This window comes from Poromitra crassiceps (assembly GCF_964638095.1).
Source record: "Poromitra crassiceps genome assembly, chromosome: 3".
Taxonomy (NCBI): Eukaryota; Metazoa; Chordata; class Actinopteri; order Beryciformes; family Melamphaidae; genus Poromitra; species Poromitra crassiceps.
Genome location: NC_139625.1, coordinates 52,291,235 through 52,307,187, shown reverse-complemented (window position 1 = coordinate 52,307,187; position 15,953 = coordinate 52,291,235). Strand labels below are relative to the sequence as shown.

The window sequence follows — 15,953 nt, the reverse complement described above, 5'->3', positions numbered from 1 at the left end:
AATGTGGGCAGAGAAAGATAGTTGATTGTCGATGGTGATTCCGAGATTTTTGGCAGATTGGGAGGGGAGGACGGTGGTGTTGTCGATGGATAGGGACAGGTCGTATAGGGGGGAGTCATTGCAGGGGAAGAAGAGAAGTTCGGTTTTGTCGGGGTTGAGTTTGAGATGGTGAGACGACATCCAGTTGCTAATATCTTTGAGGCAGGCAGAGATACGGGAAGAGATATTAGAGTCGGAGGGGGGGAAGGAGAGATAGAGTTGTGTGTCGTCAGCGTAGGAGTGATAGGAGAACCCGTGAGAGGAAATGACGTGACCCAGAGATCTCATGTAGAGAAGGAAGAGGAAAGGACCTAAGACAGAACCCTGGGGAACACCCGTGGTGAGAGTGCAGGGGTCCGAAAGAGTTCCTCTCCAGAGGACCTGAAAAGAGCGAGTAGATAGGTAGGAGGAAAACCATGAAAGTGCAGAGCCGGTGATACCAAGGTCGGATAGGGTGGAAAGTAGAATTTGGTGGTTGATGGTGTCAAAAGCAGCAGACAGACTCTTCCATTCACAACTCACATACGCTTTCTTTGGCCCTCGAGTCCCTTCGTTCTAGTTTTGTCCCGGCTAGCTCCCTGTAGATGTTGCCCCCTTCCAATAGGCGGCTCCTTTTATGAGAGCCATGCATCCAGAGGCAGCAGGACTTGTTCCTCTTCTAGGCCCAGACTACGCTGTCCCTGTGTGGGATGAATAATTCACTCCCTGCCCCTCCCCCGGAGCAGCTTGTGGGGGGTTGCACGCTTATCTGCTGCTCCATGCTCTCTCTCTCTCTCACACACACACACACACACACACACACACACACACACACACACACACACACACACACACACACACACACACACACACACACTCCCCACTGCTTACTGTTCTAGCACCTTATTAATAAAACAGGGACCTGGCACTATGGACACTCATGTCACATACACACACTACTGTATACACACACAGAACATTCATAGCTTAAAGTCACTTTTGCTGCCAGATAGAGGAGAGGGTTTTCAGTGTATTCAGCCTGGAAGACGAGCACGCTCGGTCAATGCGTGCTTTCACACGCAGCCGGATCCGTAGCTACGGATGGATGCCACCGTGGACTGGAGGTAAAGCTAGCCCTCGCCCATTAGCTCCATTAGCTCCGGCAGCCCGGCTCTTGACTGGGTTCTTGTGGTTTCTGGTTTCCGTCTCGTGTGCAACAGAGTGTGGACACGCTTCCTCTAAGGTCTTGAACGCTGTTGTTGGCCCGAGGTGTCTCTGTAACTACGCCAGGTAGACCACAAGCCGGGTCAGCTTACACCATCCACCGCCAGAGCAGGGTGCTGTGTGAGTCTCTTTGACTACAAGCACACACTCTCACACACACACTCTCACACACACACACACACACACACACACATACACTTGTTGGAGTACATGGCGTGCGTAGACGAAGGTGCCGTTACACTACTCTCGCATACACGCACACAGTGCTTGAGTGCATCAATGATGTTTCATTGTACAGACGCAGGTACGCTCTGTGGTTTTTAAATGAAAGTCGTGCTGATGTGTTGATGTGAAGCTGTGCCATCTCCTGTCATCCTTCATTCTCCAACCGCCCTGTGTCCATGTGTGTGTCCTCGTGCTCCCCTTGTTAAGTGTCCATGTGTGTGTCCTCCTGCTCCCCTTGTTAAGTGTCCATGTGTGTGTCCTCGTGCTCCCCTTGTTAAAGGGGGACTAACCCCCTAGATATGTATTAGAACAGTGATTTGAAAATACCTATGGAAAAAACCAAGAAATGACATATACTCTTGTCTATACTAGACTCTTTGGCTGTGTTAAGTCAAGATTTTTTTTCGGAAATCGACGCCATTACAGTTTGCCTACTGCCTCAAAAATAATTTATTTGAGAGGGGCGATATCTTTATAAATATCAACAATTAGCCAACGCTGGTGGCCTGTATGGAAACAGAAAATCCTGAAATGGTTGATAGTTATATCAATTTGGCCATTCAGTGGCGAACTAGAAATTTAATTATTTTTGTCCCATTTTGTCCCATGTGTGTGTGCGTGGCTTGCATGTGGCTTGTCTAAACTTACGTTAAGAGCCTCGCTGCTCGCAGCACACAGCACACAGTGAGGACAAACCTCTCGCTCTGGGGTAACACAATGCGAGATTTCTCCACGTAATTCCCTCGTCTAACTAGAGATAAACCGCGCAATGAAATCCGTTTTTAATTTGCGTTTTGGGGGGGCGCAGGAGGCAGCGCAGAGCTCTTCTCCTCCTCACACTGTTCCCATGCGAATCCCCCCGAGCAGCACACACACACAGACAGAGCCAGTCGCTCTGCTCTGCTGACTTGATTTCCATAAAAGTTGGCATTGCTTGTACACAGTGATGATATTATATTAGCCGATATGTTTAGAGAAGCTTTGTCACATTGTCACGTCGTAGTATAGCGTTATATTTTACATGTCCGCTAAACTGCGACGAGATTTGTTTGCTGAAATGTCAGACTGTTGAAAGCCCCCGCCTCTCACTGCTGGTGTGTGCTGCTGCCGCGCGCCCCCGCGGGTGCATGAGAGAGCAGACTGGCCGAGAGAAGTGCTTCTGAAGTCGGACTGATAGCCGCGGAAATGAGCACAGAGCTGCTGCTGCTGCTGCTGCTGCTGCGCGCGCGCCCGGAGCTTGGTGCTAGTGCATGAGGTTACAGTACGACTCTCTCCCGCTGGAGACAGTGCTTCCAACTCGGACTGATAATATAAACATCATCATTCGAGCTTATCCAGGTAAGATATCAATAAAGTAATGACACATTCAGCGGGAAACTAACTATAATTAAGACATGTGCCAACTTTGACGACGTTTGGTTCAGTATTTTAAGAGCAAACTTCAATAGGAATAGGCTTGGAGTTCTGAGGAGCCGAAAGGGTACAGGGGGGGTAGGGGAGTAATTATCTTGAAATCCCATAGTCTTTGGGAACACTGTGACGTCAATGTGTTCCTAATCTCCCATTCATTTGAGAAAAGAAAAAAAAGCAGTCTTTGACCCTAAGAGGGCGCTTATGCCAGGTATGCTGCTGAAAAATGATACAAATGGTAAAATGGCAACAGTTTGGTGTCAAATGTGGAAATTCTGACCAGAATTCTTCACACATCACCCCCAAAGTCATATATATTGGTTAAAAGCTGAAAAAAAGTGTTTTGGAGGTTAGTTACACTTTAAGTGTCCATGTGTGTGTCCTCCTGCTCCCCTTGTTAAGTGTCCATGTGTGTGTCCTCCTGCTCCCCTTGTTAAGTGTCCATGTGTGTGTCCTCGTGCTCCCCTTGTTAAGTGTCCATGTGTGTGTCCTCCTGCTCCCCTTGTTAAGTGTCCATGTGTGTGTCCTCGTGCTCCCCTTGTTAAGTGTCCATGTGTGTGTCCTCCTGCTCCCCTTGTTAAGTGTCCATGTGTGTGTCCTCCTGCTCCCCTTGTTAAGTGTCCATGTGTGTGTCCTCGTGCTCCCCTTGTTAAGTGTCCATGTGTGTGTCCTCCTGCTCCCCTTGTTAAGTGTCCATGTGTGTGTCCTCGTGCTCCCCTTGTTAAGTGTCCATGTGTGTGTCCTCCTGCTCCCCTTGTTAAGTGTCCATGTGTGTGTCCTCGTGCTCCCCTTGTTAAGTGTCCATGTGTGTGTCCTCCTGCTCCCCTTGTTAAGTGTCCATGTGTGTGTCCTCGTGCTCCCCTTGTTAAGTGTCCATGTGTGTGTCCTCCTGCTCCCCTTGTTAAGTGTCCATGTGTGTGTCCTCCTGCTCCCCTTGTTAAGTGTCCATGTGTGTGTCCTCCTGCTCCCCTTGTTAAGTGTCCATGTGTGTGTCCTCGTGCTCCCCTTGTTAAGTGTCCATGTGTGTGTCCTCCTGCTCCCCTTGTTAAGTGTCCATGTGTGTGTCCTCGTGCTCCCCTTGTTAAGTGTCCATGTGTGTGTCCTCGTGCTCCCCTTGTTAAGTGTCCATGTGTGTGTCCTCGTGCTCCCCTTGTTAAGTGTCCATGTGTGTGTCCTCCTGCTCCCCTTGTTAAGTGTCCATGTGTGTGTCCTCGTGCTCCCCTTGTTAAGTGTCCATGTGTGTGTCCTCGTGCTCCCCTTGTTAAGTGTCCATGTGTGTCCTCGTGCTCCCCTTGTTAAGTGTCCATGTGTGTGTGTCCTCCTGCTCCCCTTGTTAAGTGTCCATGTGTGTGTCCTCCTGCTCCCCTTGTTAAGTGTCCATGTGTGTGTGTCCTCCTGCTCCCCTTGTTAAGTGTCCATGTGTGTGTGTCCTCCTGCTCCCCTTGTTAAGTGCGCTTAAGTTGATCAATAATGAAAACGTGTTTCTCTCTGTCTCGATTTGCCCTTTCCCTTACCCTTGTCCCCTGCTTTCCTTTGCTCTACTCAGCCTTTCATGTCACCACGGTATCCAGGTGGACCGCGCCCCGCACTCCGAATGCCAAATCAGGTACTGAACACTTTTCTTGTCCCTCCTTGACTTTTGAAGTTTTTGTACAGGTTTTTCTCTGTTTTTCTTTACTGTTGCTTTAGGTGTTTAACTCATTTTTTGGCTTTAGTTGCTCAAGCTGTTGGACACTTTCTCTCTCTCTCTCTCTCTCTCTCTCTCTCTCTCTCTCTCTCATGTAGCTGGTGAACAGAGTTTTGAGGTTTCTATTCTAGGCCTTTAGTTTTTGAACATGTCTTTGTTTGTCATCCCTTTAGTTTTGACTGACCTTGCAATTGACCTCATGTAGCTGATAGAACACAGATTTTTTGGATTTCCTTACTTTTCCTTGAGCTTTTGAACACATCTTTTTGTCTTCATCCCTTTAGCTGTTGAACACATTTTGATGATTCCGTTTGTTGTTAATTTTGAAGACGAAACGTGTCTTTGTTGCCATGAGTGTGTCTATGTTCTAATCAGTTTCTCTGTCTTACCCTTTGCCAGCCTCCTGGGGGTATCCCTGGATCTCAGCCTCTCCTGCCAAACAGTCTGGATCCAACAAGACCGCAAGGTAAAGCTGGGACAGGTCCCATACTGGGTTTGACTTCCTCAACATGAAATATGATCATTTGATATGATTTGGGGGTCACTTCACCTGCTGAATTTCAGTTGTTTCAAAGACCTCTTTGTATCTTTGTCCTATTGAAGCTTTTATTGTTACACACATGTTATCCTCCCATATCAGGACATTAGGATTTCATTCTTTTTTAACAAATCCATTTTCAATGGATATTCCTTTTTTCCCCATGTGCATTGAATACTCGTGGGTGTGTCCAGCTCAGGATGGGGTCCCAGGTAGTTTAGATGGAGATTACTGCTTCAGGGGCCAGAGTTTGGAGCATTGTGTGGCACGTCTTAATTCCTGACTTGAAGAGATAAGCTGTATGTAGATTTGCGTGTGTCTGTGTACGAGCAAAGACGATGGGATTTCAAGCAAGACGGTTCAACTTCAACTCACTTCCTGTAATTTCGGCACGTGCGTTTTGCTCATGCTTTTCCACGGACCCGCCCACTTTGGAGGTTTTCGGCCGGTCTGGGTCTATTGGAGTCAATGGGAAAAGTCAACGTGATCTCAGATTATGACAGATTCTTTCTCCCTCATATGCATTAAAGTAAATATTCGGCCCATTCTCCGAAGCCACATATCTTCTGAATATTCTGACACTAAAATGGCATTTTTCAGACCGACAGATCAGGAGAAAAATAAACGTGTTCAAGACATGTCTCTACCTCAGCAACACACGAGATTTGGCAACAGGAACTCATGTTAGCAGGGAGCGATTAGCTAAAGCTAAAGCTGAAGTTCGTTGATGTAGTAGCTAAATCTAGCTAGAAAAATATTTTTTAATGAAATATCTTAGTTTCAACTGTATTGAGCTAACAACGGGCAGCTTTATGTTTATATGTGTGGTTTGTGTGGAGTTTGGGAACTCACAATCTCTATTTCAAGTTAGCTTGCTAGGTCAGCACTAACCCTGCGTCACCAGGCACAGTCCTCTCACAACACTTCAGGGGAGAGGTGACCACGTGACCATTTGGGAGAGTTGCAGTGACCATTTGTTAGAATTGGCGGAGCCTGAGGTGAATCATCTAGATAGTCATCTGTGGCTCTGTTCTTTCAGGGCACCCTAACATGGGCGGGCCAATGAGAATGAACCCTCCACGAGGAATGGCTATGGGACCACAGGTATGACAAAACCAAAACCCCTACACAGTATTTCCACACATAGACACAGATTTGCTGTTGCCAGTTGTTGTCTGTTGTACTAGTTTTTCTAAATTTTGATAGTTTGGTTAGCAGGTTAAAAGTACCAAGTACCAGCAGTCGCTAGATTTGTCATAAGTGGTTGAGTATTTGCTTGCAACTATTGATTGTAAACAAAGGGATCAGTGAGAAATGCAGGGCAAAACTCGTTGTAACTTGAGTTGATCTCATTTTGCAGAACTACGGGGGCATGAGGCCTCCTCCCAACTCCATGGGTGGCCCCATGCCAGGAATGAACATGTAAGTGAAAATGCCATGTATAGCTTAATGTCATTTATAAGCTGCCAATACAGCTCAATCTCTATTTCTGCTGGATTTTACAACAATCACTTTGTTACTTCTCTCCTCGTCATTTTTACCTCATCTTCTTCCTATCTCTGTCTCCTTCTCAACTGCCCTCTTTCTCCTCTTCCTCTCTCACTGTCTCACTCTCCTTCCCTGCCTCAGGGGTCCTGGAGGGAGAGGGCCGTGGCCAGGACCTAATGCTAACTCTGTGAGTCAGAAACCCTGGAGACACGCACATGACACTCAACCCTGTTCTCCTCTGTCACAGAGATCTGATCATCTGTCATTTTCTCTCTTTCCCCCTGCAGATAGCCTACTCCTCCTCATCTCCAGGAAACTATGTGGTGAGTTACCACCAGTTACAGCAAATTGATGTTACTTTTTAATACAGTTATGTAATCGGTTATTATTTACATCTACATCAAACATCTATTCTATTACTTTTATTTTCCTTCCAAATTGTTCAATTAATAGTTTTTCGTGCAAATTTACACATAGAAAGAAGAATGCAATTGCTGAACTACACAATAAAAAAGAAAAAGGACATTATTTTTAACTGTAAGCTGTGCATTGGGGCATTAAATGCACTTGCCACGTGTGTCGTGATAACTATCTGCTGTATCTTTAGACCAGACACTATCACTTTAGGTTAACTCTGTGATCTTACTAGTTGACCAATATCAGTGGCACCCAAATAAATGAGAGCTCCATTGTCCTTAGATTGTGTACTCAGCTATCTTTTCTATACACTGAGGACATACCCAGAATACAAATTTTTTATGTTTTTAAGTGAGTAACATTAAGGTACTCTTGAGTTGCTTTTAGTAAAATAATAACTACTATTTAGGCCAAGTAACAAACTAGTTTCAAAAGTAACTTTGAGTCTTACGTTAATCTTGTATCTTTTATTGTTCCCCAGGGTCCCCCAGGTGGAGGAGGTCCACCTGGAACTCCCATCATGCCCAGCCCAGGTGGTGCGTCACCAAACTATGTCCCCGCAACTAACAGTTAGCGTAGTATCTTAGATATAGACGTGTCCCACATATTCCCTCACTGACCAAGCATGAGTGTGTCCCATCACCTACCAAGCATGAGCCCCTTTGATGTATTTGAATGTTGTCATTTTTCATACATCAACTTTGTAGTGAATTATTCGTAATGTATGAAATAATGTCAGTCAATGAGCAGCAGTACAGTATGTGTTACCAGTTATTCGCTGAGATGCGTTGCAGACTAACACTGTTGTTTTGTGTTTTCACTTAGACTCAACTAACTCCAGTGAAAACATCTATACAATGATGAACCCCATCGGACCAGGAGGCAACAGACCCAATGTGAGTCTTGAGCGCTATTATTCAAACTGAATTAATTTTACCAGGGGAGATGCTGTAATGTAATTTTAAGGGCTGTGTGTAATTCCAGAAGGACCATTCATACATGATAAAGGATCTCTGATTACCCTCAAGTTACTGCTTGTAAAATGTAATGATCTACTCTTCCACTTATCTGCTGGCCCCCAAAATTGTATTGCATTTACATTGTGGAGATGTCAGTTTGAAACGTAGTGCTATTATCAGATGACCTTAGTTTTGCCCGGGGGGGGAGACAGTGGATAGTTTGCTCCAGAGTTTTTACTTTCCAGACTTGTAAAAATTGCAGACACAGCAGATTGATACCGGGTTAAAATGATGGATGCCGTTAGTAATAATTATAGTTGCACAGCCTCCCCCAGTAAAACTAATCCAGCTCAAATAGGGCTTATAACCACATAGCTGGCACCATTACAATACCTCCTGCATTATACAAGCATAATGCTACCAAACTAGGCTGAGTATGTATACACTGGAATGAACCAGGGCCAATACATTAAATATTCTCTACTTCACCCCAAGCCACAAAGGTCGCATCCCCATAAAGATTAGATTAATTTCACAGTCATTTATGATTCCTGTTCCACATCTTTTCTCTAGTTCCCTATGGGACCTGGGCCTGACGGGCCTATGGGGGCTATGGGGGCCATGGAGCCACACCACATGAACGGATCACTAGGTGGGTTAAAACACAGAGTGGTTTGACAGTTTACTAATGGAGTTTAATTGATAGCCTTACAAATGTTGTATTTTAGATGTACTTTGCCATGACAACCTATTTGATGTTTTCTCTCTCTCCCCACCAGGCTCTGGGGATATGGATGGGTTGCCAAAAGTGAGCACATTCTCATTCCCTCTATATCAAATTTTTTATAACCTTCTCTTATTTTCTCACTGTTCTTGTGATTGAATTATCAGTCTTGGTGTATTTCATAAGGATTAAAAAAAAATCACAATACCTACGTACTAGAATGTTTGCTTTCATGACTCTTGCATGTTGTTCAGATGAAGCGGTCTCTTCAGCTCTTTCCTTTCCTCCGTGTTCCTCCAGAACTCCCCTAATAACATGGGGGGCATGAACAACCCTCCCGGCACGCCGAGAGACGATGGCGAAATGGGCGGGAACTTCTTGAACCCATTCCAAAGCGAAAGTGTAAGTAGAGTCAGTGATGGACCGTTCACCCTTAACAGCTTCCCCTTAACCTCTGACATACCTGTGGCAGAATGCAAGCAGAGAGTTGGCCTGATTCCATAACCATCTCAGACTATTGATAATGTATGGCCTTAGCCACATTGCTTACTCTCATCCATCCTATTTTGTAAGCAGAGGTGTGGGTCACTTTGGAATTCAGACTTTTCAGAGTTTTATTTGCCCTGCCTGCATTCATCACACACCTTCCTTGAAGCTAAGGGATGCTTGTGAGAAGCACAGAGTGTGCCATGCTGCTATTGCTGTGCTACTACTAACAGTTGAAAAGCAGTGTTTTTTCCCCTTGTAGGACTCAACACTGAGTTGCAAAAAACATGCTAAGTTCTCAGCATTGCCTGTAACATGCAACAACACTGTAAACAAAGACAAGTAGAAGCCTGAACTGTAAAGAAAATCGCAGTGGACACGGCTTTAGTTCTGCTTGCATTGCAGCCATTTACTAATCACTTAGAAATTCATTTTATACCCTCTTTATCACTGATGAGATGACAGTTGATGAACACAGAAATGTATATTTCTTCCTTTGTGGTATCTGGGTAAATGAGAGGGAAATTGAGTGTTCTATTTTCAACCATAGAACAAAGTATTTGCAGTAAAATAAGTTAGTAAAGTATCAGTCGAGCTCCTTAGTAGAGACCAGTGATGATCTCTGTTGGGTGGACTATGGGATGGAGGGAGGGGGGTGTTGCTCCTTGTATTGTGTAAATCTGTGATGGACTCTTACCCTTGTCCTGGAGAGCCACAGGGTCCACAGGCTGGAGCTGTAGTCAAACCCTAATATTCCTGATTCAACCAATCAGCAGAGATATGACTGAATAAATGAGATGTTGATTACTTGCATCCAGTGTTGGGGGTCGTTACTCAAAAAAGTAATATATTACACATTACGCACTACTTACAAAAAGTAATGCCTTACTTTACTTAATTACTCCTTGGAGCAAGTAATTCGTTACACTACTTGTTACATTAATTTTGCGTTACTCCTAAACATCGCCTGAGATGCATTGTCAGTTAACAACATTAATCCTTACGCTACATATGCCCATATATCACCACAAATCCCTATCCTAATAAGGACACAATATATTAGTTTTTGAAAGAGGTAGACAACTCCAACTTTGGACGACTCCACACGAGACGCCCGGATTTCTTATTCACGCCGGGTGCGTGTCCAACAAACGGCGTCAGGCGCTCTGCCATCAACACAGCACTTCCATAGCCAGCCTTCAAAATAAAAGCATACCATGCTCTGTACACCATCTAGAAAAGAATGTGAATCACAGCCTTCACCATAGCTTACACTGGCAACATTTCCTCTGACAATGCTGCTACACAGGTCGACTCAGCGTGGGTCCCTGCAAGCAGCTAGCTTTGTGTTGTTAGCATAGCATGTTGCCTTCCGGTGCTTGGAGAGATGCGTTATTTCGAAACCCACATAGGTTAAGCCAAAACCACGCCCTGTGCCCGCCTACGCAGCAGTCAAGCACCAGGGTTGGCCAGGAGCAAGTCTTTTGTCTTCTTTTGACAGCTCGAATCTCCCACACCACAAACACTGCACGGCACGCAGCCCAGCGATTTCATGAACCAACTGAATTTAGAATCGACGCAGTAGGGAGAGGTTGGCACACAAAGGAAAATGATTCGGATTTGCTACTAACCTCTTTATCGTCGTCATAATCGTTGCCGCGGAGTTATTTTGGAGGAGCCCCCGTCAGCTGACGGCGTCCACCCGCCGTCATACGGGGAGGGCGGGGCGAGGCTTTGACGGACAAGTCTGTAAACGCCTTAAGGGATGAACCAATCGTCACTCCTCATCCCTAAAACTTAACCAATCGTGACTCCTCCCCCCAGCCCATTCATTCTAGCCACACAAAGACGTCTTACTCTAGTCAGCTGTTGTGTTGCGCAATCGAGTAAAGAAAGCCGTGTGATGTTTTCTCTCCATAATCCTGCACATTCAAACCCGATCCTGCTGAAAATGTAATAACTTATGTAACCCAAGTAACGACTTAAATGTTTGATTAGTAACTGTGATTACTGGATTTAGGAACTGTAATGCCTTACACTACTCGTTACCGACAAATGTAACGCATTACTGTGATTACAGTAACGCGTTACCCCCAACACTGCTTGCGTCATAGGTATTATAAGTCTGTGCTTCCTCTGCCTTTGCAGGGCTGGGTTTGTGGGCCCTCTGGTGTTTAAATGTTGTCAGTTACATATCCACTCAACTGTACCCTCCTCCCCCTCCCCCCCCCCTCTCTCTCTTTTCAGTATTCACCCAACATGACGATGAGTGTGTGATTTTATTTTTTCCTTTTTTTGTATTTTATTTTTTGTTTAATTCCCCCCCTATTTTTGTACCCCTGCACCTGATTTTTTTTTTTTTTTTTTACCCTTCCTCAAACCCAACTTCACCTTGGATTGGACACTACCCAACCAAACACCCCACCCAACCCGCCCACCTTCACACACCCGCTACCCCCACACCCAATATCGAATCCCCCCTTTCCCCCTCTCACTCGGAACTCTACGGCCACGCAGCCTTCTGGGACGGCCCTTGAGCATGCTAGGACTCTAATTCAGACGGGCCCTCCTGGAGCATGCAAGATGGCCGCCGGTATGAATAGGAAGCAGTCACAGAGCCAGAGGAAGAGCCTCCTCTCCGACTCCGGTCCCAGCCTTCCTGGCTTCCTGTCAGGGTCTGGACAATGAGCGAGGGAACGAGAAAAACGGAGAGAGAAGGAGAGAGGAGACTGGGTAACACAGCCCTCCCCTTGAGGACACAGTGTTGCGTCTCTTTAACAGCTGCCTGGAAGCTTCTCAACCATGATGTTGGACTTTAATTTGTATTGTCTTTTTTTGTTTGTTATTGCTGTTCCCAATGGATTCAGTCGTGGGACAGATGAAATGCCCTCCCCCTCCCCACATTGTTTTCTCTGCGTGTACATTTTTAACAGAGGTGTTGTGATGATCAATGAACATTTTCCCTTTTTTGTGTATTTTATCATTGCTATTTTTATTATTGTATTATTATTAATGATATTGGTATGATGATCATTTTAAGATTAGGTTCTAATTTCTTTTGTTTCTCTAAGGGCACATTACTATGATGAAGACAAGATAAGCGCACACATAGACGAGCAAGCAGAATGTTTAGCATGGTTTCTGTTAATTCTCCTAAGTTGCCATCCTCTTGGGGGGGAAATCAGAAGATATTTGCTATGTAACAGTTCTTATTAACATATATGTGACTACAGTGCCCTCTACAGGCTCAATCAAGGAGGTAAGATTTGAACCATCACGGTACTAAACGATTGGCCCTCTTCGTCATCCTTGTTTTTTTTGTTTTTTTTTGTTTTTTTTACTTTCTTTGCGTGTCCAGATTTTTATCTTCTTGCTCAATCATCCAAACGGGGAGAAGAAACGGCTCCTGTTTTATTAGCTTCCATGCAGTGAAATGCACAAGCTCTATTTATTTATGTACTTTATTTTGTCTCATGAATCATTGTTACTTTCTTTTTTTTACTCTTATCCCTGTTTTTAACTCCTGAAATTGTAGCAACTGTGTAAATATGCAGATCCAGTCACCGGTGTCTCGTCATCTCTGTCTCAGTACTGAAATTATTAGACCCTTCTGTCATCACCTTGAGATGCTGACGTCTTTGGAAGTCTAGGCTGTCCTGACCTCCACTAATGCTGCCCACTCAGGTCCCTGTTCACTCCCAACATGTATGTAGGCTGCGTCATACGTGTCAACATGTATGTAGGCTGCGTCATACGTGTCAACATGTATGTAGGCTGCGTCATACGTGTCAACGTGTATGTAGGCTGCGTCATACGTGTCAACATGTATGTAGGCTGCGTCATACGTGTCAACGTGTATGTAGGCTGCGTCATACGTGTCAACGTGTATGTAGGCTGCGTCATACGTGTCAACGTGTATGTAGGCTGCGTCATACGTGTCAACGTGTATGTAGGCTGCGTCATACGTGTCAACGTGTATGTAGGCTGCGTCATACGTGTCAACGTGTATGTAGGCTGCGTCATACGTGCCAACGTGTATGTAGGCTGCGTCATACGTGTCAACGTGTATGTAGGCTGCGTCATACGTGTCAACATGTATGTAGGCCGTGTCATACGTGTCAACGTGTATGTAGGCCGCGTCATATGTGTCAACATGTATGTAGGTGCGTCATACGTGTATGTAGGCTGCGTCATACGTGTCAACGTGTATGTAGGCTGCGTCATCGTCTCTCTGCTGACCTGTAGTGAACACTCGCATTGTTTTTGTTTGCTTAACTTGCTCGTGTCCTCAACACACTGTGATGTAACTGTCTGTGCTCTATGGAAACTCCTTATCACACCAATCAGCTTAGCTTGCCAGAGGAGGACATTTTCTATGTCTTTCTTTTTTCTCTTCATACATCACCAGCCATGATGCAGTGCTCCCTCTTATGTTGGCTTCTGGTGAGAGGACTTCTGGCCCCGGACACTTTGTGAAGGGGAACACTGATTGGATCCTTATCAGCATGCTTATGGAGGAACGCAGCCAATCAAGAAGCAGCAAGGCGTTGCTCTGGTGACTGTAATGAGTGGTCTCCGTCCCTTGGCTCGTCTTGAAGAAAAGACCTTGTCCGTCCTCCCTTTCTCACCTTTCCATCGGGCTGACAGAAATACACAAAATAAATACACACACACACACCACCATCCCCCTCTCTGATTTTGTATAACTTCTCCATCTTTTGAGTTAAGATTTTTTGTAAATACTGTAAAATGCATTTTGATATCATTGACATGTTTTGATATTTCAAATCACAACTAACAATCGATCAGAAATGTGCTGATTTGGGCAACTGTATTTGTTCAGAGATGGTGTGTCTTTACTCAGAAATAATATGAATGACAGAATAAACTGGAGCTGCTATAGACCATTATGCTATTTCACCTCATCACAGACAACCTGGGGCTTGACTGCATCAGAGCTGTAGTGTGTGGGGTGCAGCAGGCCCAGGGATGGATTACCTGCTAGTTGAGTGTGTGTGTACACCTTTAGCTAACTCACTGTCACACACGTTCCTTGGAAAAACTCTTTGAAACGTTCTTTTTCCGAACGCTTTCCCCCCTCTGCCTCTGTTCTTGGAAACGTGTTTCTGGGATGAGGTGGCGAAAAGGCTAGGCATCCACAAAATGGGTGTGTTTTTCACCATTTTGACAGAGTTTGCAAGAGCAGAGGGGAAGGGGGGTCGTTTTTATAAAGGTCCCTTCTGTGGCTGCCACCGACACTGCATTTCAGCTTCCATCCTCTTGACTTTCTTAACTGATCACTGAAATGGAAAGCAGGGCACATGCACACAGGACACTGGCTCTCAATGCAACGCCAGCGACCAGAGTACAGACATTACTATGAAGGATTTTTTTTAAATCTATTTAAAATGGGACAGAAGAAATGTTTGGGAAAGTAACGGGGGTGGGGGTGGGGGGGGGGGGGCAACACATGCGGACAGATTTGTTATCGACAGGAGGTAGAGAGAATGGGGGAACAGGAGTTTCCTCTTCTGTACTTTGAAGTACTGTTGTATAAAATACAGTCTAACTTCTCTCTATCTTTCTGTCCTGTAAGTAAAGCCGTCACAACGTTGATCATTTCTGTATTTCTATTGTGCTGATGTAAAATACTGTAACATTCAGGGCCTGGGAGGGATGAGAGAGGAATTTGGGGGGGTCGCGCGGGGGGTGTTTGAGCGGACGCGGGAAAGGAAAGATTCTGTTCTGTTCCTCATTTTCCTCTTGACAAAGCAGTATTGAATATGAGGCAGTCTGTCCTTGGGGAGTTGCTTTGTATCTCATGTTAGGGTAGTTTCAGATCCTAAATGTCTTGTGTAGTAAAATAAGAGGTTCCTTCTTCGTATGTTTCTTTATATTGTAAAGTTTCTTTAGACGAAAAATGTTGCTTATTGGAAAAAAGGTGGGAAAACTGCATCGATAATAAATGTAATATTTTTTGTTTGTTTTATTTTTACCATCAAGTTGTCAGTCGTTTTTGCCTGTGTCCCCCTTGTTGTAGATACATATTAAAAACAAATAAAATGACTTCACTCCTTTTGCCATGAACCCCTGCTTCTTTGAATGGATTTATTATATTGTGATTGTCCTGCACAAGTTTTTGTCTTTGTTCAGTTTTGCTATCGTACTCTTGGCTTTGCTGATGTCATGAAGATGATATAAAATGTAAGCAGCCTCATGATATTACAGACCAAATGAAAAGTTTATTTCCAAAATACTAGGTAATACATTTGGGAGAAATCCTTCCCTGGAGTTCATATCTCTCAAATATGGAGGATTCGGTATTATTTTGTCTACCATGTAGGCTACCTCCAAGGTGTATGTAGGTGCCAATTCTGTCAAGATGATGGAACAAAATTATTCAAATACTAGAATATATACATTGAAAACATTTTAACATCTTACAGACAAATATATAAGAGCAGAGCAGGTTGAATATTTTGTTAGTGTTCTGATGTCAAGAGTCACAGTATAGAGCAAGGGTGGGCAATTATTTTTCCTGGGGGGCCACATGAGAAATCCAGATTGTCACCGGGGGCCAAGAAAATGTCATGCTGCAACCTCTAATTGTATCACTAGATTAAAGTATAGAAAACATACTATGCACTTATTCTTCAGCATTTATTATATTAAAAAAATCACTCCAAACAGCCAATTTAGGTAATCTCATTTGATGTTTTAGCCTCATAAGTAAAATAGTGTGGTTTGTCTTAGACCCGGGCCAGGCAGAACCATCAT

The 15,953-nt window shown here is 44.5% G+C and overlaps 1 protein-coding gene across 12 annotated transcripts in view; it reads left to right on the top strand.

Moving 5' to 3' along the window:
• The window catches only part of LOC310773937 (single-stranded DNA-binding protein 3), an 83,544-nt gene extending 68,955 nt beyond the window's left edge, over positions 1-14,589 (top strand). For 3 of the 12 annotated variants that reach the window (XM_083633954.1, XM_083633952.1, XM_083633950.1), the window contains 12 exons: positions 4,424-4,483; positions 4,964-5,030; positions 6,142-6,206; positions 6,463-6,524; positions 6,732-6,777; positions 6,878-6,913; positions 7,489-7,543; positions 7,833-7,903; positions 8,540-8,618; positions 8,746-8,774; positions 8,991-9,092; positions 11,424-11,526. In XM_083633954.1, coding sequence (XP_083490080.1) covers positions 4,424-4,483; positions 4,964-5,030; positions 6,142-6,206; positions 6,463-6,524; positions 6,732-6,777; positions 6,878-6,913; positions 7,489-7,543; positions 7,833-7,903; positions 8,540-8,618; positions 8,746-8,774; positions 8,991-9,092; positions 11,424-11,453 — 702 coding nt within the window. In that variant the 3' untranslated portion in view covers positions 11,454-11,526. Of the gene's footprint in view, positions 1-4,423; positions 4,484-4,963; positions 5,031-6,141; positions 6,207-6,462; positions 6,525-6,731; positions 6,778-6,877; positions 6,914-7,488; positions 7,544-7,832; positions 7,904-8,539; positions 8,619-8,745; positions 8,775-8,966; positions 9,093-11,423; positions 11,527-11,693 lie in introns of those variants that run through there. The other 9 variants (XM_083633949.1, XM_083633945.1, XM_083633953.1 and 6 more) reach the window with 9 other exon arrangements.
• The last annotated feature ends 1,364 nt before the right edge of the window (positions 14,590-15,953 follow it).